The sequence below is a fragment of the Orcinus orca genome, chromosome 14 (assembly GCF_937001465.1).
Source record: "Orcinus orca chromosome 14, mOrcOrc1.1, whole genome shotgun sequence".
NCBI lineage: Eukaryota > Metazoa > Chordata > Mammalia > Artiodactyla > Delphinidae > Orcinus > Orcinus orca.
In genome coordinates this window covers 55,605,935-55,633,668 of record NC_064572.1, presented here as the reverse complement: position 1 = coordinate 55,633,668, position 27,734 = coordinate 55,605,935, and the positions used below count along the sequence as shown (strand labels likewise).

Below are 27,734 nucleotides of genomic sequence, written 5' to 3'. Positions count from 1 at the left end.
AGGATATACCACAATGACTGTCAACATCCCTCTCAAAGCTCATAATCTAATGGGAGGACAAACAAACATCAATTACTGTGGTTGTGATAAAAGTGTTAAGTGGTACAGCAGAAGTAGCCTCCTGGAGTTGATGGGATCTGAACTGGGCTCGGTAGGAGCAGAGCTTTGGGAGGTGGGGGGCGATCATTTGCTGTTTCTTCTTTCTGGGCATGATTCTCCATTTGATGGTAATCCTGGCACCCCAAATCCCACAGCAGGGGTTTGGGTGTCAAGCCGGACTCTACATGGCTTCCAGCAAAATACGGTCAGCAAATTCCTTGGCCACACAACAAGCAGAGGCTGGCTCTTAAACTCACCTGGGGTGCAGACTCCTCCATAACTTTCTAAACTGGTGAAAAGATCAGAGCTGAGCCTGTGTTGACAAAACACTAAGAACTGGGTAAACTGGCTCCGTTCTCAAGTGCAGGCGTGACAGAGACTGATTAGCAGGAAACGGTTTCCTTTTTTCCTTGGTTGTGTCCTCCAGCCTTCCCTGAGGCCTTCCCCTGTTCTGGCCCCTGACACGGGGTAAAAGTAAAACGGGCTACGTTTTGAGCACTTTCCACGTACAGGCCTCCCAAGTTCTTCCCCACGCTGCAACAGCCTGCGAAGGGTGATGCTGAAAGGTGAAGGGAGTTTTGCTCAGAGGATGCCGCTTTCCTACCTCGCTGAACGCCTGGGGTCTCTAGCCACCTCCATGGTATCGCTAACCTAGGACAAAGCTTCAGGCACTGTAACAATGGGGCAGAGATATGAATCATCACAATCTTCTGACTTGAATGTCTGTCTTCAGCCCAACTAGGATTCCCCAGGCAAGTTATTAATAAAACAAAGCTGTTACCTAAGTAGCTGAAGAAAGCAGTCTGTCTTTCAAATCACTTGGGCCTTTCTTTGGTACTCAATTACTTTCAGAAGATGATACGGATTAGATTAATTTAACAGAAAAAATTGTTCTAAAGTGTATGTGGACACACACCTCAAGTGTTATTCGAGGGCCAGTCTGCCATCTTAGAAGTAAACAGTTCAGAAATCTTTAGAAAATGTTTATCGTCTCAAATATTCAACAAACATTCATAAAATTGGCTACAGTAATACTTAATGGAAACTTTTAAATGAAGGTTATGATCTGCAACTACTGATAATGAAGAATGACAGACAGCAATAAATTATGCAATCAAAATTTTAATAACAAAGATACTATTTTTAACATGGTCAAATATACTTGGCTAAGTCCAGATCTTAAAAAACAAAAGTGTCTAGCCCAACAGTACAACCATACAGCTTTGTACAGAACATTCCATAGATCAACAGAAAATACAGTTGAGCACAAAAATAAAAAATATTTAAAGAGAATCTCTAAGCAGCATTTTATTTCTGCAAAACAGACATATAGTACTGATTAAATATCTACAAGTGCTTTTCCTTTACAAAAATACATATATTCTTAATAGACTAAGTCATTAACAATGACCTGGTAATCTTTCACTTCAATTTGAATGATTTATAAGCTAAATCTTACAACCACAAAAAGGTTTTTATTTGTATTAAGATGTTACCACTTTTGACCAAAAAAAAAAAAACTTAAAATATTTTATATTTCAAAGGAAAATTAGCAACATAACTGTACAGTATAGTCTATGATGGTTTTATTTAGTGTGAGGGCTACTCTATTAAAAACTGGTGCTTGCTGTTGTGCTGCCAGATGCAGGAACACAGCACAACACTGGTGCTCCCCCCACAAGCTCTTGCCGACCACAGCTTCATAAGGACACTTGGGCCCCCATCCCCACTCAAAAAAATACAGCGAAAGAAAACCAACCCCAAACAACGTTAGGCTGATCCCGTTCCATTTCGAATGTGCAGAACTCCTGCTCTGCTGGACTGATGTGAAGTCCACGGATACATAATCTATTCACTATCTCTGCACTGCCCAGAAATATTTAATCTTCAGTTTGTACTAGATTAGTTTCTTATTCCATGAAGCTCTGAACGATGGAAGAAAACTGGACCCAGTATTTAATATGTTTCACTTGATTCTAGATTTAAAGGTAATTAAAATTAAAAAGCATTTCTGAATAATGACTCAAGTTTTGAATCCTAGAGAAAGGGGCATAACAAGTATTCGGACACATTCTAATGAGCATTTAAAATAATTTATTTTTGTTTAATTTTGTAACTTTCTGAAAAGGAAGTGCTCGAGCATTTTAATTCTATTTGAAAATATAGTAAGGATAGCAAATAAACACACTACTTGTGAAAACTACATTACATTAGGAAGAGAATCACTTTTAAATTATTTGGGAAAATGCCACTGTTTTAAGAAAAAACTATGAAAACCCTGTAATGTATATTTGAGTACATTTTAATGAACTTTCAATCTGAACTTTTTTCAACAAAATACTATCGAACTAGGTATATCAAGTAAATCCAGAATTAGTTGGTTATTTTGTGCTTTCAAAGGGTTTGAGTTTCTAGTATATTTAATATTTTTCAATTTTTATAAACCAGATCTGGCAGACATGTTATATTCCTTACTGTAGGGATAGGTATATATCTTAAAATAATAGCATTTCATGTTTCTAACCCAGAAAATTAAAGTTATGGCAAACTCACTCATTTTTGTAATTCCCACAACCAATATCTGTATCTCACTGGTATAAAGCGCAGCCTGCTGGAAAATTCCTTATGGTAAACCAGAGTATATAATGGAGTGCATCCATCTTTATCCGATCCAATGCGGTTTACCAGGTGGCCTGTCAGGAAGACTTCATAATGTGAGCTTTACTTGAGGTGGCCCACAGCATGGGCTCCCCAAAAGATCGGTGTGAGGACAGGGCTTAACCTGGTGTATATGCTCTTCATCTGGGGCTTATCTTGCCGAATTTGGCTGTATGGCTAGATTCTAAAAACAAAGTCATTGCTGAGAAACAAGACAAAGAGTTACTTTAAAAAAAACCACAGGCCTTTAGGAAAATTCTGCTTTTGAATACAGAAAATGCATTTACTTATGTGAATCCAACAGAATGCACTATTTTCTATTACAAGTAAGCATGTCCGCACTTTTACCAAAGTCTGTCTTTAATAAAATTTCTCACATTACTAAGAACCCAGGAACTAAATAAGTATAATTTTAGTCTGTATCGCCTCCATGGAATAAAAAGCTTCTCAAATTAGAATTTAAAATCTCAATTTCAATTTTCTTTTCAAAGTATGTATTTCTCCCACTTTTCATCCAGAGGGAGGCTATTTGTTGTGTTAATCTCTTTTTCACCTTTGAGGATTTCCTAAGATCTGTCAGATGGTGCTGGAAAAACAAGAAACATAGCTGAAAGGAAGTATGTTCTGATTATTGCAAGAAAAACCTGCATTTGATTGATCTTACCATGAAAATTAAGTTTAAAGCCTTTCTTTGGTGATATTTTAGCAATTACTCAAGGTTATTGCCTAATTATATAAAAAGTAACTTGCAGTCTAAAAATTTCCAACCTCCAAACAGTTAAACTGTCTCTCTAACATGGTTACTAACAGTAAAATGTCTTTGGTGATAACTATTTTCTTATGAAAATCTTTCAAAAAGAGATTATTCTAACTTACAAGAGCCTATTTAGATACAAAACCATTGATAAGAGACAGGGACAGAAAACGCAAAATTTATGCAGTAAATCTACAACAGAAACGCACTTTAGCAATGAGGCACTTTCTCTTAAATAGTTCAGTAAAGCTAAACAGTTCACAATGTTATATAACATACTTTTTTTCCCTTAAAGAATCATTTTAAGTTACACATAAGTTGAGCAAACTCATTACATTTATAAAATGTGGCATATTAATATGGGACAGATTTTTAATGAATAAAGAAAAATACTTTTCTAAAAGTAGTTAAAAGACATCACCCCAAGGTATCTGGACCTCAGACTGAATGACCTAATACTACCTCATCAGTGAATCTTTTAGTTTATTTGTTTTTATACTTAAAAGTATTCTGTTAATCTGGAGAAAGGGCCATATTTGGATTTTTCTATTAACTAATGTGATTACTTCCGTTAAAGTGATATCTATAAATAAAGCACAGGCCTTCCTTAGATCCAAGGTTCCTTGACCCTTGTACATCTATGATATCTAAAGCAGAGAAAACAGATTACAAAATCCTTTATGGAAGTAAAGTTCTTTCAGTTTGTCCCTTAAGAAACAAGAGATTAAAGAAAAACTTAATTTAGTTTTATTCTCCAATTTTGCAGATTCAGATGATTATTCCTATAGGCTATTTGTATAAGGAGTTTATCTTATTAGCACCCCAAGTTTGTAAAACTAACCACCTGTATATTTTCGCCTGTAAATTTTTCTATACCTCGTTTCTTACAAATTCCACAACCTGACTCGGGATAATTAACTAGGGATTAGTGTATTACTAGACATGAAAGTAGTCCCATACTTAGAAAACCATAGTTGAATACATATGAAGAAGTCTGTGGTTCTAATAGTAATACCACATTATTCAGGACCATCATAAAACGTGTACCTTTCCCCATATAACTGATGCCCTTCTTTATGCAAGGTTTTCACATGTTTTGGCACATATTCCATTGCATTTCAATAAAAGTGTTAATATATTAACATTAAATAAAGGAATTTTATATAAAAGTATTCTCAATTCCATAATTGCTTCCTATATATTTCCTTGGAAAACAGTGACACTACATAAGATGAGGCAACAAGCCAAATTTAATGAGATCATGTATATAAAACTCATTTAAGGCTGCAAGTTTTGTCTGGGGACCCAAAAACATCCAGGTCTCATTGGTGGTTTTTAAAATGCACTCTCAATTTATTTTGAGTTAATTAAAATCAGCTTCCATAAGTAATCACTGACCTAGATGTGACAAGTTTACAAGAAATCTAAAAATTTCTTAGGGATGTCAGGGAACTGCATTTGACAGCGTAGCAAAATAATTTCTGTAGCTGGGGAGTAAATTCAGTTTCTGGTTTAGGGTAACGGTCTGTGCCAACCATTTTTAAAGAGTTAACAAAAATCTGCCTTTTAAATTCTCTTTGTGAGCCCCTCCAAGCACAAACACAGTCTAACAAAGTGAAATTTTAAAAGTATTGCCATAACCTTTTTCACAAGTCAGGCCAAAAACAACAGAAAACTTTAGACTTTTTGACTTAAAACAAAGGTATAAGGAAAAGATAATTATGACGTTTCAGCCTTTTATATTGTGAAATGCATCAAGATTTAGCTGTATTTTGTATGTGTTTCTTGGTCGTACACTGTTTTATTTCTAAGAAGCATTTTGAGATTCAGAAGGCATTACCTTGTGATACATTTTACTGGAAAATGTAGCACATCTACTATGTATACAGTATAAAAACTATGTGTGTAACACACAGATTGTGCTCATGTCAGATTTCTAGAACAAATATTTCTTCCTAACTTTCAAGATTATTTCCTAAGTATTTCAGAGGTTAAATTTGAAACTGAGGAAATAGGCCTAAGTTTCAAAGCAATTAGTAAAACTTAATTTCCAAAGAAGTTTATGAAAAATAATGTAAATGTTAAGAGGTTTAAAATGAAGTTCTTCATATAATTTAAGGTGACAAGACTTTTTTTGACTTGCAGACTCATCTCAAAATGAGTGGAAGACTTAAAAAAAAATGCAAAATCAAGGACATTATCATAGCTCTGACCTTAAAGAACTTATGTATAAAACAATATAATCCCATTTCCCCCTGATTACTACAGGATCTAAAATGAAATATCCTCAAACCATTAATTCTGGTTAGCATATTTATCTATTACACTGCATTTTGTCTATTTTATACGTATGGTTTGGAAATGTGACAGGTTACTAACAGTTTTAATCTACAATTGCTTTGAGATTTTTGAAATCCATAAAATAGCTAATGTTACCTGCTCTAAAAATCCTAATACTTAAATCATCATAACCTTCTGCATGCCACAGTGACACACACCTAAGGCCAACTGAAAAAGGGAAACAGTGTACTTCATTAGGTAAGAGCCACAGTATAACAATGCACACATAAAGTGGGCTACACGACGGCGATGGCGTTTCATGAGGCAGCACCCGCTCGTCATAAGGCATTATGAAGGATTAACCTCACTTACACATTAATTTTGTTAGAAGTAAATGTGACCAGCTGCCAACATTTCAAATGGCTGTGAATCTCACTTCAGCTCTCCAGGAAGTCACATACGTTTTCTGGAGGGTGAACAGGCCCTCCCTGTGCGACTGGTAGACTACACAGACAGATGACTCAAAATGCCTACAATTATATGTGCTCTAATGTAAAGAACAATTGGAATTCTTCCCCAAAGGACTTGCACACTCAAGAGTGAACTATTTTGCACACAAAAAGCTTACTGAGAACAGGACAGTGGCTCAAGGACCACTTTTCTAAATATATTTCCCATACAAAATAATTTCAAGATATAATAATTATTAGTTCCTTGTACAGTACTCTACTTAAACAAGAATTAATCAAATAGTAAGTATGTGAAAACTGCAACACCACAAAGATTGAGCCATATTACTAGTGTAATCAAACATTAGAACAATCTTGGAACAGGCAAGCAAAATATTCAGAAGGCTGGATCGTGGCTGCACACCTAACTGATTTCAACCATGACTTGTATTGTACACTGTGAGACAGCAGATACCTTATGCAGATGGTTCAGTAGCAGAATGGCACTTGGTTTGCTCTTAATAGAAACAACAAAAATGCAACTGACAATTTAGAGACAGACAATGGCCTTATTCGCATGCTGAAAATCTGGTTGTGTCCCTCCAGTCCACACACTGTTCACTGTGCAGTCTGTCGATGAGTAAACACGTAGTGCAGGATTCATTCAGTGGGATCTAGGCCCCGTGGTCTAACCAAAATCAATTCTTGGTCGATACTGCAATACCATGGGGTATGACTATAAAATAAAAACAGATGATGAATAAGACTGTTGATATAAAAATAATATAGATTATACATAAAGGACTTTAAGAACGTGCAGTTATAGCTTACAGTATTTCCTGGTACTGGTGATTACGACAATTAAGGTTGTAATTATCATTAAGACTATATTTTTAAATGGCTACTATTTTCTAGAATCAGTCAAGTTTTCCATAACTGGCAACAAAGGTGAAGCTGGAAGGCCCGCAGACGTCATACTGCTTGCGTATGTGAATAGTACTAATGTTAATACTTAGGGCGAGGCAGGGCCTGTGTGGAGGATGGAAAGCTCTCACCTGCATTCACCTGTGGGGCTGAACAAGACAAGCCTGCAGGCTGGACTCCGTCAGGGCTGCTGTTTGTGAGAGCCCATTGAGCCACGAATTAACAGAGAACTCCTGCTATGAATCTAGGAAAACTGGGATAGTGTTTACAAATCACACATCTTAACTTTGACACTTCTTTTCAGGATTTAAAACTTAACTGTCATTTAAAAAATGTTGAAACACAAGTAACTAATTGTTAGACGAAACCGCCTCCTTTCAATAGTTGATACTACTAAATATTTTGACTTGACTATTATATAATTGAATGGTTCAGACTGTCCTTCTGTTTTGCTCTATGTAGGGAAGGTATCATACAACAACATACAGCACTAGAGAGGAAACAGCTTCCTGTGGTAAAAGCCACACTGCTACTTCTGTGTCTTTTTTACCCCCTGTTTTGTCTATCGCATAGAACTCAAACATCAAAGTCAGAAAGGGTCTGAAGAAACTATGGTTTTCCTTTTCTTAAAGGTACAGATTCCCCTTTTTAAAATGAAATTACCAGGAGCTACTTTTATGAAAACAAGGAAGGGCTGAGATGGCTACTGACTTGTTTCCCCCCTTGTCTCTGTGTAGGTGAATGCAAAAATCCTGTCTTTCTTTCCTATAGACAAAAGTGGTAGACTGAGATTCCAGAACCCTGAAAATGACTGTTTCTGTAGGTATCATTGCCATGCTACATCCAGGGAAGTCTCTCTCACCATTCAGCTCAGGGTTGGACTGGAGGGTAGGAATGAAAATTCCTAGATCTTGCTGTTCCCAGCTTAAGAAGTAAGGTGACGCCCTACAGTTTTCTAAGGACTGGAGTAAAAGTCACAGTCTCTCAGGGTTTCCATGGTCTAAATCTATTGTGGTTAAATTTTGCTTCCTTGTTTTTTTCTTTTGCGGTACGCAAAACTGTTGTGGCCTCTCCCATTGCGCAGCACAGGCTCCAGATGCGCAGGCTCAGCGGCCACGGCTCACAGGCCCAGCCACTCCGCGCGGCATGTGGGATCTTCCCAGAGCGGGGCACGAACCTGGGTCCCCTGCATTGGCAGGTGGACTCTCAACCACTGCACCACCAGGGAAGCCCGCTTCCTTGTTTTTATTTAAACTTTTTTCTGTTCCCTCTGAATCAGAATATCTGTGAGTGGGACACAGAAATCTGTATTTTACAAAACTCCCTGGGTTTTCTGAAGTTCAGGCAGAGTTGGAGACTGCTACCTAGACATCGTATTAACCTAACTTGACTACTTCCCATCCTACCTGACCCAACCCAGAGCTTGCCTCTCATTATAATAATCTTTCTAGCTTTGCTTTCCATTCCTGCTGAATCTGCATACTTTCTGCAAATAATTAAGTCACTCGTTCAAAACTCCATTCATCATGCACAGAAGAATCCATCACCAATTCTACTAGGATGTAGGAAGAGAGGGAAGTAAAATGCCTTGGTTGTCAGTGGTTGGGATTTTCTCAGTTTTTGGCTGAAAATGGTTTTCTCTTCTCCAAGTAACCATTTGTATGTGTGTGTGTCCTATGACAACGTGAAGTTTACAAATTATTGGTGTTACAAAACTGGAAATGGTTAAGGTATACTTTAAGTCCTATTTGTGTTTCAGTTTGCCTTCTGAAGTAAAATGGCACTGCACGCACTGTAATGAAATGTGGCCTATCACTCCTCTTAGTGTTATGGGACTGCACTGAGTGGAGACTGCCAGTCCTCAGTCTCATCATTTACTAAAAGAATCCATACTTCCAAAGTATATATTATTTCAAATGTGATAATTTTAGAAAATGATAAAAATTGGCTGGTTGATGTACTATTTTTCTTAAAAAATAAATTATTTACCATAAAAGTAACTTGGTTTTAGATTTAGAAAATATAGAAAACCACCAAGAAAAAAAGGAGAATCATTTAAATCCCACACCCAAAGATAACCACCACAGTCATTTTAATGTACATCCATCTAGTCTTTTTGTCTACATTATTTTTCTTTTTAAAGCTGGAATCACGCTACACATATTGTTTGGTAAATAATTTTGTCCATAAAAGAATTCTGTCCATTAAAAAAATTCCATAAACTTATTTCTACAGTATTTAATATGGTCATACATGATCATTTTTAAAGGCTACATATGATACCTTTATAGAAGTGTACAATAAATTATCAACAAATCTTTTACTGCCTATTTTCTTTCTTTTCTTTTTTTTTTTGCTATTATGAATTTATTGTGACCCAATGATCTATTCCCCACTCCCCACCCTATCTCCCCTGCACCCTTAGGGTTGGTTCCTAGAAGTAGAACTGCTGATTCAGACAGCATAAGCATTTTAAAAGGCTTTTTGGTAAATGCTATCACACTGGACTTTAAGAAAGTTGTTCTATTTTTACATTTCTAAAAGAAATATGAGTGCTCATTCTTCAGGAGCCTCATCAATAATGAGTACTATTCCTTTCCTCTCTCTTAATTTGGAAATTTAATATGCATATAATAGTACTTTATTTCTTCTTCCATTTTGACTTCTAAATAAGTTAACTACCTTTATACTAGGCAGTTGTGTTTCCTTCTTTTGTGACTTGTCTTATCATGTCTTTTGTTGATTTTTCTACGGACAGGTGAACTCTGTCCTACAGATTTGTATGGATTCTTTACGTATTAGGGCAGCAAATCTTTCTGTCATATATTGCAAATATTCCTTATTTATGGTATTTTTGCCATGTACTTTTCAGTATTAGTAGTCAACTTGGTTTGTTTTCTTTCCTTTTACAAGTACAATGAGAAAGGCCATCCTCACTCTGAGGTTAGTTAGCTATATTCTCTTCCTGATCTTTGATGGTATCATTTTTAATGTGTACCATTTTAGCCATGAAAAACACCTATAATGGGAGGTATGGATTGAATCCCCCCACCCCATCACCACCACCAAAAGTCTCAGGACAATTAACTGAAAACAAACCCTACCAGATCATATCCCACCCCAACATCTATGCTCCAAGTTCCCCGATACCCGGTCAACTACTGTCTCTGCTCCAGGCCCTTGGCCGCCTTGCAGCCCTCAAACCACCAGACACGACCACATCTCTGGATCTTTGCACTGTGTGCCCTCGGCCTAGAGGGCCCTACCCCAGATAGACACACAGCTCTTACTCTCACTTCTTTTTGATCAAAAATCCCCAACTCAAAGAGGTCTTCCCTTGGCTATCTTATCTAAAATATTCTATTTATCTACTTTAATTTTTCTTCTAACACTATAAATTTTACTCATTTATCTTTCATCTGTTATCATTAGAGTATAGGCTCCATGAAGGAAATGAATTTTTTTCATTTTTACTTCTGTGTTCCCAGGGCCTAGAAGATTGCCCAGTGCATAATTAAGGGCTCAATAGATATTTGTTAATCTTTTTACCCTCCACTAATTTGAAATACTCTTGATAGATTCATGTTCCTGAGCTATTCTTTTTATTCATGTGTCTATGTTTAAGATAGTACCAGATTTTAATTACTTCGGCTTTAAAATACATTTCACTAGGTGGCCATGAATGTGCCCCGTGATCACTCATTTAAAAATGGGACTGACCAGAGGCACCAAGTTATATTTCCTGATGAACTTTAGAATGACTGACTTTGTCAAGTTAAACAAGAATCTGGTAAAAATGTGTTTGAAACTATATTAAACTTCATAATTTAATTATGGGAAGAACTGACATCACTATAATATTTAATGTACTAAATTTCTTGTGCGCAAAGTGGGATTGTGGTTACATATGAGAAGGTCTTTGATCTTAGGAAACATATGCTGAAGTATTTAGAGGTCAACTGTCATGTTACGTGCAATTTAATTTCAAGTGGCTCTGTAAAGAAACAATAGATATATTTATAAAGAGATTAACGAGATAAGGAGAAGAGGAAGAAAGGGAAAGGGGGGGCAAAAACTGTAGCAAAATGTTAATTGGTAAATCTAAGTAAAAGTAAATGATACTCCTTTGTATTACATCAACATTGTTGTTGTTTTGAAATTTTTCAAAATAAGAAGCTTGCAGGAAAAATTAGGACTTCACATTCAAATTTTATCAAATGCCTTTTCAGCATCTACTAGTATTTATTTGACTTAGTGTTTTTAGGATATAATATATATATATAATTTCCCTCTCCCCAGCATGAAGCCATTCTTGCATTTCTGATAAAAATACTACTTGGTCTTGGTTTATTATTCTTCTAGCATATTATTTTAGTATATTTAGTATGTTTTTATCATCTTTGTCTTTATGTTCAAAATAAGATTTGATACTCGTTTTCTAATTGCAGGTTCTCTGTCAGTTTTTGCTTTCACGATTATGCTATCTTTGTAAAATGAATTTGGAAAAATTCCATCTTTTTCAATGACTTAAACCAATTTAGAATGAGAATGATCTATTCCTTGAAAATATGAGGGAACGTGACCATTAAAAGTAGTTTTATATTTAGGTATCTGTAATTTAATTTTTTTTATGTCTTCCATAATTTAGTGATTTACATTTTCTTCTTGGGTGAATGTTGGTCCACTATTATTTTCCTAGAAAACTGTCTATTTCATGAAATTTTCACAAAATTAAAAAATTTAATAGTATAACGCTACACATATAATAATACTTTCTTATAACAGTGATAATCTTTTCCTTGAAATTTTCTAGGTGATTTTTGGCTAAAGATGTTCTGACAGGACTATACTCTATAATGAAGTGTTGAAGTTAGAAAAGGAGGTGTGTGTGGATTTTTGAAAATTTGGTCTTATTCTAGTTCTCTAAAACTTTAGATCAGAGTTTAAGAATATCTTTATTTCTCAGGAAATAAATAGACATCAGTGCCAAGAGTAAAAGCAAAAAGCCATGTATGTATGAGTTATAACTAAAGGCAGGAGCATCACTACAATTCATCTCAAAATCAGCCGTGAAGCTAAAGTCAGTGAAACATCTACACATATCTCACCAGCTCAGTTAAATTATTTACTCACCCCTCACCCTCAACTGCATAATATAAGGAGAAGTATGATTTTTTTTTCTCTAAATGATTTTCTATTGGCCTTTATAGTTGCTCAATGTGCTTACTCCATTACTAAAAACAACAGGACTTAAAACGTGTGTATTAAGAAACACACATTTTAATGACCGTGTGGGGATTTCCACAATCACAGCACTGACAATGAGACTGAGGGAAATTCTAGATAAAATGCTAATTTAACATTTTCGATTTGAAGTGGTTCTTCTAATACTTAACATATAATTATTTGTCCCAACCCTAAAATTGCAACATCAGAGGTAAGTCTGCTAGTTAAGTTTGTTATATAATTACAATTCTCCTTTCTTGGCTCCAAGGAAATAATTATGAAGACTACTTTAATTTCTGGGATAAAAGAACAATGGAGATTTTTAAGAAATGCCATGGTTAATCCATGGATTAAGGTTGATCATAGATCATCTCTACACTCAACAATAATCCTTACTATTCTACACTTAGTCTCTTCTGTTTTCCAAATTTTTAAAATGTACTTATATTAGATAAACTTTTCTCAGGTATGTTCACGTTTGCTCAGTGCATTACTAAATCAGTTCACTATCATTTCTGCGCTAGAAGAGGTAACTCAAGTATAGTCCTTAGGACAGGGCCTAGTAAGCGAGCTCACAACTGCATTGAGCTGTTGCTGTTATTTAGCTTCACCTAATCCGGCATTTTATCTTTCACTTGTGGGTGAATGATTAATTAAAAACACACACACACAAAGAAGTGTTAAGTACAGAGCAGAGATCCAATATGGAGCAGAGATTTCTCATGGGCTGAAAGCGGTAATTATTAACAATTCCTGATGCATAAATAATGGCCTGAACATTTATAACTTCATTTTTAGTTTGGCAAAATTAAAAAGATAATTCAAGAGAACTAAAATAATGGGAAACTGTGGGGATATAAGTTGAAAAGATGAAGTTTTGTAGCTCAAGTAAGTCTTAGTTTTGCAAAGTTACATGTCTTAGGAACTTGAGTTTGGGGTGAAAGCAGTCACCTTTGTGGCAGGCAGGCATCAGAGGGTCATATGTACAGTCGTGAGTGCCTCTTACCTGATACAAAGGGCCATCCTGAGGGCAGACTTGCGAAGCTGAGCAGTTCAGACACCGAAACTGCGGAGGAGATGAACTCATCAGATAAGAGGCATCCACAACTGGATACATATTTAAAATATTTTAACGTCAAACATGAGTCAACATGATTAAGTAAACACTTTCCAAAATATGGTAGTTGTTTTTGGAAAAAGTCTTTAATAACTTAGTGACTGGTAAATTTTAGCTTGAAATTATTTTAGTCTCTAGATAAGAGTTTTGTTAATATTCTGCAAATATTTACCAAAACGGTGACCTGTCCTTTCCATCTCCTCTTCAAATACTCAATTCCTGAGAAAACCCTCGCCTTCTCAATCCAGGAGGGGCACCCTCTTTCTTCCAACTTTTCCTGTGAGCAATCTCTGCTAGACCTCTTCAACCACCCTGAGAGGGAACACTGTTTGAGGATCTCAGAGCTCTGAGAGGGGCAGGGCACTTGCCTCAGCCTGTAAGTGATCATGTTCTGTTTTAGATTAGGTTCTTTATATTCCTCCGATTAGACTCTTAGTCTCCATAACTATTTTAATAGCATTAGATTGTGAGCTCTTTGAGTCTGAATCTTATTCATATTTGCAATCTTAAGAGCTAAGGCACAGAACTGGCACACGGCAGCCACTCAAATGTTTTATGAGTAAATCAATGCATTAACATATTTTTAAACCAGTGAGTAGATTCATTTCTAAATCTACCATCTTTTAACGGTTAACCATTCATATTAAAAAATCATTCCCAAATCTTGATTTTTCAATATTATCCTGAACCCTTATTAAGCATAAACATTGAACTGTAATGGAATTATGAAACATAACACACTTCAAAATTATGCATATATGAATTCAACATCGTGTGTTTCTTCAAAACAGAAAAAAAAAAGATTAAAAATATGGGGCCTCCATGGTGGCGCAGTGATTGAGAGTCTGCCTCTGATGCAGGGGACACGGGTTCGTACCCTGGTCTGGGCCCGTGAGCCATGGCCGCTGAGCCTGCACGTCCGGAGCCTGTGCTCCGCAGCGGGAGAGGCCACAGCAGTGAGAGGCCCACGTACCGCAAAAAAAAAAAAAAAAAAAAAAAAAAATGTGAGATACAAATTAACCAGGATAAATCTAACATCCCAGAGCAGGTTTTTAAAATATACTTTGGAAGAATATTTAAATAAGCAATTATTAAAACAAATATACTGGTAGCTTTAAAAATAAAATTTTAGATATTTTCCATTTCCTGAACGACTTTAGCAATTTTTTCCCTAGAAGTTAGTCCTTGAATTTCTGTACTGGGCTCATCAACATGCTGTAAGACACACCCAGCACTGCTATCGTTGACAACCTTCCCCCTTCTCTCTGAAGACTCCCCACACTGCGGCCTACCAGACTTTGCCTAACTATGCAAGTCCCAAATAGCATTTAACAAGTAAAGAGGGTAGAAAGAGGCAAATTTCACTGTTTTGTTTTGTTTTTGTTTTGTTTCCTATTAATCTCTGGTATCAGTCAAGGTAGATGTTTGCTTTTCCTAAAATTGCTTGGTAATGCAAAGAGAGCAAAGCAAGGCAAACGTGGTGCAGTAACTTTAGGTAGGGACTGGCGGGGGGGTTGTTGGAAGAGATAAAACCAACCAGGATTATCTGGGAAAAGGGGGAATCCTGAGAGTAGGTACTCAACCTACCCAAGGAAAGGTAAGCAGGAAGAACATGAGTTCATGGTGAAAGCTGAGGCTGAAGAGACAGAGATATTAACAGTTAGTTTGCAGACATGAGACTAAGTGTAGGAGGAGAGAATTATAATAATAATGAAAGCAAACATACATAAGCTATTAATAAAATAACATTTATTATGTCCGGCACTCTGCTAAGTACTTTATTATATAATATTTCATTAATTCTTACTAAAATTTTTCAAGATAGGTATTATTACCCCAATTTTAAGGACCAAAAAACTGAGGCAAAACTATGCAGCGTGATACAACAGGGAGGAAATAGCTGCAAAATACATAATAAAAGATGAATATCCAGAATACATAAAGAGCTCCTAGGAGCCGGTAAGAAAAAGATAAAGTTCACAATGGAAAAAAGGGGCAATGGATATGGAAAGAAACTTCACACAAGAAATACAAAATTGAAAATATGAAGTGTTGGTAAGGGTATCAGAAAATGGGCACTCATACATTACTGGTATGACTATAAACTGCTAAAAACTTTTTAGAGGACAATTTATCAGTACCTATCAAAATTTAAACATGCATACTCTGCTGTAAATCCACATCTGGAATTTAGCCAATAAATATGCTTCCACATATGCAAAAAGATATATACACTGGAATACAGCATTGTTTGTAATGTCAAGATATTTGAAAAAAATCTAAACGAGTCAAATCAAACGAGCATATTAATCAAATTATGCTACAGCCACACAAGTGGAATACTATCAACTTGTTACAAATAATTATTATAAAATTTACTGATTCTCCACAAGACATATTAACAAATGAGAAAAAGAAGCTGCAAAACAATACGTATGATCCCATTTATGTTTCAAAAAATGTGATGAACACTGCATGGATATTATAAACAGAATCCATGTAATTAGATTGGCGATTAAGTCCCTTCCGAACTGAGGTCTAATTCTTCAATTCTACACCTCAATTTATGGATGTGGAAACTACAGGGCAGGTCAGTGGTCATGGATCATGTCCCCTAAAATCACCTTACTCAAAGGGTGGCCCCAAATATCAGGTGCACAGACAACGCCTGGGAGCTTGTCAGAAATGCAGAATTTCTGTCCTTGCCCCAGAACTACTGAATCAGAATCTGTATTTTACCAAGATTCCCCAGGTGTTTTGTGATTTGCATTAAAGTTTGCGAAGCAATGGTTTAAAAAAAGGTTCATTTTCTCCCACTAATAAGCAAAAGATGAACACCAATCTTGAGGTGCAAATACTGTTATGAACTGAAAATTTCTGGGACTTAGCTAAGTTTGACTGGATATTTGATTCCTAAAGATAAAAGTTTCAAAAATGCATCACAATGCGCTTCCCTGGTGGCGCAGTGGCTGAGAGTCCGCCTGCCGATGCAGGGGACACTGGTTCGTGCCCCGGTCTGGTCCGGGAAGATCCCACATGCCGCGGAGCGGCTGGGCCCATGAGCCATGGCCGCTGAGCCTGCGCGTCCGGAGCCTGTGCTCCGCAACGGGAGAGGCCACAGCAGTGAGAGGCCCGCGTACTGCAAAAAAAAAAAAAAAAAAAAAAAAGCATCACAATGAAGACAAGGATCCAGAAAGAGCACAGAGGACAGAAAGCAGGCTGAGCCTGAAGTGAAACCGTCCCAGGATAAAGGGGAGGAGTGGCCCAGATGCTGTGTGGCACAGGCAGAAATGTCCTGCTCCTGAGGAGTGGAGGCAAAACTGACTCCCCGAGGTTCCCCCCAGGAGTCTAGCAAGAGGACAAGGCCAAGAGGTGATCTGAATACGGGGGATCCTGCCTGAGGCAAAAGACCCAGAAAGGCAGAGGTGGCATCCAACATGAAGAGGGAAGAAAACCACAGACTCTACTCAGAGGCACAGAGAAGAGTCCAGAACTTCAGAGGGCATCCCACAGCACCAAACAGGATAAAAGACTGCAAATGCCAGCCAAGTCAATCAAGAAATTTAATACAATGCCAATCACAATCCCATTCTCAAGCTCACCTAAACAATAAAGGGGGAAAACTAGCCAATACAATTAAAAAAAAAAAAAGAGCTTTTTCCTAACAGATGCTGATAGACATCATAAAGTAACCTAGAAGGCCCAACTATTTTCCTTTTAAGTTAGTTTGGACTTTATTTAAATATATCCCAAAGAAAACGGACAATTGAGGAGTTTTAGATAGGGGTGTTATGTGATCAGATTTTTATAAAAGCTATAATGTGAAATGCTGGTGTAGGATTAAGCCCTACTCAGAAGAACAAAACAAGGTCCAGGAACATAGATATACACATCTGCATGTGTACACATATGTCTAGATACATATGCACAGATAACGGTGACATCTCAAAACAATGAAGCGAAGTAGGACCTATTCAATAAACTATTTCTGGCAAAAAATTCTTAGAATAAGTTTTAGAGTCTTAGCCTTGTTGTAGGTGTGTGTGTGTGTAAATGAACAAATCCCAGGTAGATTAAAATGTTTAATATAAAAAAGTACCAGAAGTAAGTGAAAGAACCATAAGGCGGTCATTAGTTTAGGAAATATGCTGACCCCAGCCCAAGACAGAGCCAGTTAGCAATGCCAGTAGAGACAGTAACGAGAGCTTTTCAGACAATCTGGCATCTTGCTGGCAATGAAGGGTACAGATGGGAAAGGATGTGACTGCAATAAATATGCTGGAAGGGGCTTAATCAAGAAAGAATTGTTTTATTGTTAGTTTGTCCATTCACTCCAACTGTCAGAATTCATCAATTATAATAACTCATAATTAACTGGAACATGAGCAAAAATTTAAAATTTGTTTAACAGAAAACAAATGGGAAACAGACTGAAATAAACAAAATGACCTTTAAGCTATATTTTGCCTAACTACTACCTTATAAAAGACAAAACTTTCATTCAATTTACTCTTCAAACAAATACTTACTGAGTATCTGTACTAGGCACTGCTTTAGGTGCTGGAGACTGAGCAGTGAACAAATAATCATCCCTGCCCTCAGGCTACATTTTAGTTGGGGACAAACAATAAACATACAGAAGAGGTATAGTGACGGTATGAAATACTGTGGAGAATGGCAAGGCATGACAAGGGGTTAACAGTGCCAGATCAGGAGAGGGGTTGGACTATTAACGGAAGTCAGAGGCCTCACTGAGGAGGGGTTGTAGAAGCAAAATTCTCTGGGTGAAGGGGGTAAAGGGAACAAGTTAGGTGGATATTTGGGGAGGCAAGGGCAAGCCTGGCGTGTTAGAGGAAACAAACACAGAGGCCAGTGAAGCGAGAGGGAGGGAGCAAAGGGTAAGAGCAAAGATGTCTTTGGGGAAAACTGTGTGGGGTCCACCATCTATAGGTCCCTGGAAGGACTTTGGCTTTTATCTAAATGCCATTAGATGGTACGGGATAATTTAGAGCACAGAAGCGACATGTTCTAACTTGTGTTAAGAGGGTCACTCTGGCTGCTGTGTTGGGTGAAGATGGGAGGGGGCACAGGTGGCAGCAAGAGTAGAAGCATGGGATAGGGAAGGTGGGAGGGAGACGCAAGAGGGAGAAGATATGGGGATATATGTATATGTATAGCTGATTCACTTTGTTATGAAGCAGAAACTAACACACCACTGTAAAGCAATTATACTCCAATAAAGATGTAAAAAAAAAACTAAAAGACACAGCTGTGAGAAATTCAAGACGTTAAAAAAAAAAAGAGTAGAAGCATGGAGCCCAGTTAAGAGACTTTTATAGAAATTCTGGAGAAGAGTGACAGTGGCTTGGACCAGAGTGACAGAAGAGGAGGTGATAAGATGTAACTGGATTCTCATTACTGTATTTTGACGGTAGAGGTCAAAGAATTTGCTAAGGATGGATGAAACTAATCAGGACTGACTTTAGGGATTTGGGTCTGAGAAACTGGAAAAATGGAACTATTAATCTTGGAACTGATGAGAATGTGAAGGCTGAGGGAGAAATAGGTTTAGAGGAGAACACACAAAAAACAGGGTTGTCATGCCAAAAAAATGAAATGGGCTATTTCTTTACTGTTGTACTAAGTATAAAATGTGGCATTTTTTCTATTTATTGGTTGTTTTTACCCGAATAAAAATAAGGTACTAAACCATTTTTCTGAACCAATTTTTATTAAAATATGCCTTAACCAGGGAATTTAAACTATTCGGAAATGTGTAATCAGAAGCGTAACTGTAGTGAAGACTGGTTTCTCTTTATTAATAACAATTTCTATGAATTAGCTCTTCCATGCTATGACATTAAAATAACTGGCAGTGTGGGAGACCTCTGGGAAGGGATCTGGTGAAGGACAGGTGAGTATCGGTAGATGTCTTGCAGTGGATGATGAGTTACAGCTCTTCAACCTTAAGGCAAACCTATTCATAATGATGATATCAAGCACTAACACATACTGAAGTGTCCAGTGAACTATCAAAGAAAGCTAAAATTATACCAATATTGTGGTATTACTATTATGTGTAATATCACAATATTTAGGCCCCAGCAGGGCCAGGCAAAAGAACTGACTACCTCTGTAATCTGCACTTGGTACCCAAAACATTCTGGTTAGATGGATTAAATGAGAGTGATGTATGTAGAACCATTAAAAAATATATAAAATGTCATAGGCAAATAGTAATTTACCAAATACAAAGACAATTAGAATTAAAAAAAAAGGAGCCCTAGAGAGGTTTCATGAGTTCCTCAAGGCACACAACCAGTTGGTGGCTGGGACTAGAACATAACTTATTCCTCCTGGTCACGAGAACTCAGCCTCACAAGGAAGGCGTCATCCAAGTGGGATGTGAATGGAAAAAAGTTCTGAATTAAGAAGTTACATGCTTCATTTATTATTGTATCATACCAAGACAGTTCTTCTGAAAAAAAAAAAAGTTCCATAGATGTTTACATTCAACATAAGTATGTTTTTGAGCCACCGTAATTGGGTGAGGCTGCATTTCTTAATTTTGTGTTTTTTATAATTACTACTGTATTCCTTACTGCTACATACCAGCCTTACAGTCCCTAGCCCCTCAAATTTCCCTAATATCAATGTTACATGTAACTCAGATAAAATACACTTGAACCTTCTAATTAACCTAATCAAAGATATAGTTCAAAATACAAACTCCTTTTGGGTTTTTAAAAAAATTTTCTTAGTTTCCTCCTTTTAATCATCTCTCCCATATTGCCTGGGGCCTAAGGCACGGCAATCTAATTCTGGCATCAGAAACCACTGCAAACTCACTTACCCTTCGGTCCAATTTTATACTATCAATGTAAAGTTGGTACCTGAAAAAAAGATTATCTAGATTCTACCCTATCTGTTTCCTCTACCACAAACAAAAAATGTCTTAACCATTAAACATACTAGTCAGGGCAGAACTTAGAAGTTCCCATAATTTACTGGGGTTTAAAAAAATGGAAGTGCTATCTCCTCCGTCTCTAGGTTAGCTGAGTTCTGAACATATTCAAACTGATGCTTTAAACTTACCTTAAATATAACAAAACCACATCTAACACAGATCTCGGCCTTGTACTTGGGACCAACTATCATGGAGTAGCTGAGAAACAATAAGAGGAACCAGTTTCTTCCTTCCCAAGCTAGTTTTTTTTTTTTTTAAAGTGTCTAAGTAACTGTTAAATTTGCATAACATAATGGTAAAGAACTAAATATACACGTAGGTATATAAAAGCAATTTACGTTTTCGCCTCTTAGCCGCCATCTTGTCATGTAGATGAACTCCATAGTATGATCCTTCCCCATAATTTCACCATTGCACAGCACATCCAACTTTAAAAAGAATAGTTACAGATCCATTAACATAAATAATTCTCAATTCATAAGTGTTTTACATTTTTTTCCCCAAATTTCAAAAAAGATTCAAATACTTATATCAAAATAGAAGTAGTGTCCATTATTTGAGAAGAACACTGGATCTTTCTATTAAAAGCACGGCCTCATCTCATAGGTATTAACAATTCAGATATAATTAACATGAATCACTGGCTGTCTTGTCCCACATACCTCTATCTCAGGTTCATCACCTAATTTTGAAACGCAATGTGAACCTTCTTAGTCTATGTCTCTGTGCAGCCTTTGAGATTGAGACATATTTCTGTGATTTCTTACTGAATGAGAAGAAGTTGTGGAAACCTTACAATTCCTCATGGCACATGTGGCTTATGAATTCATCTCTCATTCGAAGGAGCTGCTTTCCTCCTCTGCATTCGTTTATATTTGCAGCGGGTAAATGAATGCATATGGATACATGATTTTGGGGGCCTTCAAGGCATTCAAGCTGACAGAACAATTAGGACCAGGCCACAGGCCTGCATCTCCCAGGGCTCTCCACCTCTCTGCTCTGCTTAGCTGGTAAACTGCATAATATTTACCAGGCCGTCTTCCCACCTTGTATGGAACTTCAAAAAAGGGTCATACTTATCAGTGCTCACTTTTGCTCTAGAGCTGCAGCCACCAAACAACCCCTGCTGCCCCCAGTCCTTAGCAAGGCCACAGGAGCTGTGGCTGTGATTTACGAATTCAACAAAGCATCATTAAACAAGCATTTATTATAGATCCCTATAAATAAAACATTTCGGTTTTCTAGAGATTAAAAGCAAACTGATAGGATTTAAAGTATGGAAAGGAGGAAGAATGGCTTTTAAATAATTCTTGTCTGGCTAGACAGAGACTGGAGTTTTGAACTTTAAGTCTAAAATGAGTATAGTTCCAATTGTACTAGATAAATTATTAGCTAAATTATATTGACTTCTGGATGATTTATGGTGACTTAAATGGACGTCAGAATGTTTTTCAGACACCATTTTGTTTTTAAAAGAACAAAGTAGATAGTTTCATTTTCTTTATCTTGCCTGTAAAATAAATTCATAAGCAAAGAGGTAAAGGGACTTACTTAGGATGCAATTCCCAACTAGGTACGCAGCTTCCATTATTGTCATTTGAAAACCAAACCATCCTGCCCCAGTTACCAGTGCTGTTACAGACGCTTCAGCTGTTAGGAATGTCATTAAATCATCCCCTTACATGTGGGGCAGCAAAATAAGGGGGGGAAAAATAAATATTACTAAAAATCATAGGGAAAGTTCTTTGCATTGGGATAGATAAGGAGATGTCAGTGAATTCAGTTTCTCCCTCTTCCATCCTTTCTATAGAAAAGTCTACAGAGAAATGTATGTAGTAAGTGCCAGCGGTAAGACTGTATGAGAGCAACAGTTCTCTCAGCTCTAACAACTTCCTGAAAACTAGAAAATAACTCAATGAGTCACACTTGAAAGTAAGGAAATAAAACTGCAAGTGGTATTTTGCAAGAAGAGAATAAAGAACAAAACCAAATTATAAAAACAATTTCATTTTCTATTTCACTGTGTTTATATCTATAAATCTTTTTTTCTTTTACTTTTATCAAGTACATATGGCTTTAACATTCACAATTTTTTTCCTAATGTAAAAGTTACTATCTCTGGAAATTTTTTTATAGGACCAAACACATAAGAATTAATTCTTAATCCATAGATTAATTAGTCATCTGCAAGACATTTTAAAATAAGGTCAGGTTCAGAGGTTTCCTCAAAATACAGACCTAATACTTGTCAATACCTATGTTCAAATCCTGTTTAATTTCTACTATGACTGTTCATATGAATACTATTGTACATAAGCCTGAAAAACTATTTTTCCTTTGATGTCTCTGTTTATACTGGAAGCTAGCCTCGATCTTTAGTTGTTTTAGATGCGACTAGAGGAACTCAAAGGGGAGGAAGAGGAAATTGACACAAGTTGCAAGACTGCCGTTTGGGCAGGTGAGAAATGGTAGCCACATCTCCTTGTAAGGGATAGCCAGAGCTATAGGGTCATAAACATTCTCTAACACTGCACACATTACAAGCTGTACTGTGATCAACACCAGGGCAACTGACTTCTGTAAGAAACTAGTAGACTACATGTATGCAGATGCAGTATGTTGGTTTTACTTAGGTCTAAGCAAATATCATTTTTGCATGTTACAGAACTAAATGAACATTACAAAATCCCTTTGATAAAAAGACAATGTTTTACATTCTGAAAAAGAAGTCTATAAAGAATTCATTACAATGGATTGAAAGGTCTCAGATTGAAAGAAAAAGACATACCATAAAGCATGCTGGCATTAAAAAAAAAAGTATCCATTTAGCTGGGATATTTATTTCAAGAATACTTAATGTTATTTAAATATCTCCTCTAGTTATAAAACGTTAGATTTATTAGTATCATGTTTTAGACAGGACGTTAAATTCAAAAACACAGATTACAGAAATAGAATATTACATTCCAAAAATTTTTAACATGAAAGTAACCAAAGTTTCCACAAAATTAATTTATTAGAATTTTACTTCAGATTAGAATTATCAAAATGATCAACATTAGATTATTAACTTACCTCATAAGAACTTGGAAGTTTTAGTTTTAAACTTAGAAATTTTTTAATCGTTCCCACAGTTACACGTGTAGAACACCGAATGAATTTCTTCATTAAACCCTAAAGGAAATAAAGATTACTAATGAAAATATTTTACCTCGCTTTTAATAACACTACAGGTGTCATTTCCACTATCATTTTGAGTATTTTCAAGATGTATTCTGAAAATGTTTCAATTTAGAGCTCTTTAGTACTTGTGAGTAAAAATGTTCCTAATTCTTGGGTACTTAGATGATATTCTTCAAGAATATCATGTACCATCATGTGTACTAGGAAAATCCTTGCAAACATGCAATCTGCATTCCTCTAAACCTTTTGGTAAAGAATACATCATGAGTTTAATTGAAAATAAAGTCACAAAAAGCATATAAAATATTTTGTCACTTTTGAAAGAATTAGGCACATTAAAAAAAATCGTCAAACATAAAATTTTTTTTTTTTTTTAAAGCAGTGATTTCAAATGGGGCTCTGAGGAGACTTCGGGTTCAACAGAGAGAAGCCAGTTAGGCCACAAGATCCCCACCAACTAGAAGTCGTGTAGTATGAACTCTTGGTTGGGGAGAAATATGCCCAGTCAGTGTCTGATGGGCTGTGGCAGTACTTTACTGGAAAAACGATGTTGTACATGCCTTGATTTTCCGCATTTCGTTAACAGTACTAATTCATTCATTAAGGCTGGACATCACTAGAATATAAGAACCAATCTAGAATGGATACCCAAAATGAGTCAAAATGAGGTTGCAGACATGATAAACATGAACCAATTTGTGAAACAAAACTATATTCCCAAACCTTAAAAGTTATCAATACTAAACCAAAAACAAAACCCAGCAATTGAATTTTTTTTTTTTTTTTTTTTTTTTTGCGATATGCGGGCCTCTCACTGCTGTGGCCTCTCCCGCTGCGGAGCACAGCCTCCGGACGTGCAGGCTCAGTGGCCATGGCTCACGGGACCAGCCGCTCCGCGGCATGTTGGATCTTCCTGGACCGGCGCACAAACCTGTGTCCCCTGCGTCGGCCGGCGGACTCCCAACCACTGCGCCGCCAGGGAAGCCCCCAATTGAATTTTTTGAAGGTATAAAGTGTTACTTCTACTTATGTTTAGGAAATTAGGTCAACAATTTGGAGATGTTCTTTAATTCCTAAGTCAAAAAGTAGAACTATCCAGTCAAAATATATTCCTAGCAAAATATATTTCCCAGCCAAGACCAACAGAAACTAACCTACAAATGACACCTGATCACAATTCAGATGGTAAAGTATCCATTAAAAGAAAACAAGTTAAAAGTCACATCTAAAGCAAGACGTATTCTATCTACCCATTTCAAATGGGAAGACTGACATTATAGTCAGCATGAAAACAAAGTGATAGATACACACATAGACATTCTCTGTTATCTGCTCACATCATCTCAACCTCATCAAGGTTTCCTATCTGTTTTCTTGCTCTAAACAGCTTATAAATAATTGTTAGCATGTTTCATAGGTCCCAGTTAAGTCAGAGAATAATGTGAGGGTACTGGAACACCCTTTAAGTGTATTCTTATCTGCGAGGAAGTCTAACGTTGAAAGAACCTGCAGAAATGACCTGGCGTCATTAGTTATAACCTTCTCAAAATTATTAGTAAGTATAGAGATGTCAGAAGAGCAAAGATTTTAAAAAGTAGGCAAAAGCTTATTTCTGGAATTTATAATCCAATAAGGTTTGACATCGATCGCTAACAAAATTCCATCTTGGATTATTTAATATTTGATTTGTAAGTACGTTGGAAATAAAAATATAACAATTATGCATTCTCTCTCTATAAAAATATAACTACACCAAATTAACCTTGTTGTTTCCTAGCTAGGTGCACTTGGGAACTGCTGTATAGCTCTCTGAAAAGTAGTTGACATATTTTAAGAGGGGCAATGACAATTAAGGGCGATCAGTACATGATGATAAGGCAGGTGGGGAGAACCTTAAAGAGATGACCCTAAGAGCAGTGCTTCTTCCCTAACCATTTCATTTCATGACACACATAGGAAATGGAAACATTCGTACTACACACAGCGGGGTTAAAAGGGAGACCCCTGGGGCAGTGGATGTGTAGCCCAGACCCTGCTCTGCTGCCCTGAGGGGATCAACATTCCAGCACACCTGTATATTTGAAGAAGTAATATATGGAAAAGATTTGGTTTGTGTTTCGAAGAATGTTAACTTCCCCTTTCATGGAACAATCCCCTTGCCTTTTAACCGGTCCCTTCTGACTCAGGCCAGAAGAGGAACAGTTCCAAAAAGGCTCCTTTCTGCTTCTAAGGTGGTTACCCTAGAGGCTTTTTTTAACTCTTTATCCCTTTGTTTTTAGAAGAGTTATAAAGACTAGATCTGAAGTCAGATAGTGGTCCATGTCACAAGTTAGATGGGCTTCCAGTTCTAGGACACACTTCAACAAATTCTAGTTCTTGTGATAATGATTATTGGATTTTTTGTTTGTTTTTAAGCCCAAACACCTTACAATGTTTCTTCTCTCGTCTTCAGAATGATATGGTATCTCCACCAGCTAACCCAATTGTCGAGCTTGACTTTTTTTGACTTCTAAAAAAATTGAAATATAATTCAAACACTACAGAAGTCACCATTTAAAGCATACAATTCAGTAGTTCTTAGTATATTCGTGAGGCTGTGCAACCACTACCACTATTTGGTTCTGGGACATTTTCATCACTCCCAAAGAAACTCCACACCCACTAGCAGTCACTACTCATTCTTCCCTGTCCCCAGACCCTGACAACTGCTAATCTAACCTTCTGTGTGTATGGAACTGCCTATTCTGGACATCTCACATAAATGGAATCATACAATATGTGTTTGGCTTCTTTCAATTAGCATAATGTTTTCAAGGTTCATTCATGTTGTACAGGTTGTAGCATGTATCAGTATTTAATTCCAGTTTATAGCTGACTACTATTCCAATGGGTAGATTTATCACATTTTATCCATTCATAAGTTGATGGACATCTGGGCTGTTTTCACTGTTTGGCTATTACAAATAATGTTCTTATGCACATTCATGTACAAGATTTTGTGTGAACATGTGTTTTCAATTCTCTTGAGCATGTATTCAGGAGTGGAAATGTTGGGTCATATGGTAACTCTGTTAAACTTTTTGAGGAACTGCCAAACTTTTTCACAGCAGCTGCAGCACTTCACCTTCCCATCAGTAATGTATAAGGGTTCCAATTACTCCACATTCTACCCATTCCTTTTTTAAAAATTATAGCCATCCTAGTGGATGTGAAGTGGTACCTCATGGTGATTTTTATTTACATAGCCCTAATGACTAATGATGTGTAGGATCTTTTAATGTGCTTATTGGCTATCAGACATTTCTCCAGGGAAAATATACAATTCAAATTCCTTGCCCACTTTAAAAAAAAAAAAGATTAGCTTTTTGTTGTTGACTTGTAAAAGCAGTTTATACATTCTGGATACAAAGGCTTATCATACATGTGATTTGCAAATACTTTCTCCCATTCTGCAGGTTGTCTTTTCACTTTCTTGACAGTGTTCTTTGATGTACCAAAGTTTTAAATTTTGATAGTCTAATTTATCTTTCTTTTGATGCTTGTCCTGATGGTGTCACTTCTAAGAATCCACTGCAACATCCAAGGTCATGAAAATTTATCCCTATGTTTTCTTCTAAGAGTTTTATAGTTTCAGCTGTTACATTTAGGTACTTGATCCGTTGTGAATTAATTTTTGTACATAGCATGAGGTAGGGATCCGAGTTCATTTTTTACATATGGATATTCAGTTCTTTTAGCATCACTGGTTGAAAGATTATTCTTTCTCCTTGAATTAACTTTGCCCCATGTCGAAAATAAACTCGTCATAGATATATGGATTTATTTCTGAATCTCAATTCTGTTTCACTCATTTATGTCTACGCTTATGCCAGTTATCACACTGTCTTGATTACTAGAGCTTTGAAGCAGGTTTTGAAATTGTCCTTCCATGTTTTTGTTCTTTAGAGTGTTTTTGACTATTCCAGGTCCCATAAAAGGCAGTTAGAATTTTGGTTAGAATTTTCATTGAATATGAAGAGCAATTTGGGTAGGACTGCCATCTTAGCAATATTAAGTCTTCTAATTCAGAAACATGGG

At 36.6% G+C, this 27,734-nt stretch overlaps 1 protein-coding gene across 3 annotated transcripts in view; it reads right to left on the bottom strand.

The window, feature by feature from the left end:
* Window positions 1–1,200: 1,200 nt before the first annotated feature.
* Window positions 1,201–27,734, bottom strand: part of PCGF5 (polycomb group ring finger 5) — a 65,761-nt gene continuing 39,227 nt past the window's right edge. For 2 of the 3 annotated variants that reach the window (XM_049696606.1, XM_033404869.2), the window contains exons 7-10: window positions 23,550–23,648; window positions 20,813–20,902; window positions 13,397–13,456; window positions 1,201–6,976 (exon numbers count right to left, since the gene is read on the bottom strand). In XM_049696606.1, the coding sequence (XP_049552563.1) occupies window positions 6,929–6,976; window positions 13,397–13,456; window positions 20,813–20,902; window positions 23,550–23,648 (297 nt within the window). In that variant the 3' untranslated portion in view covers window positions 1,201–6,928. The remainder of the gene's footprint in view (window positions 6,977–13,396; window positions 13,457–20,812; window positions 20,903–23,549; window positions 23,649–27,734) is intronic. The other variant, XM_033404872.2, reaches the window with a different exon arrangement.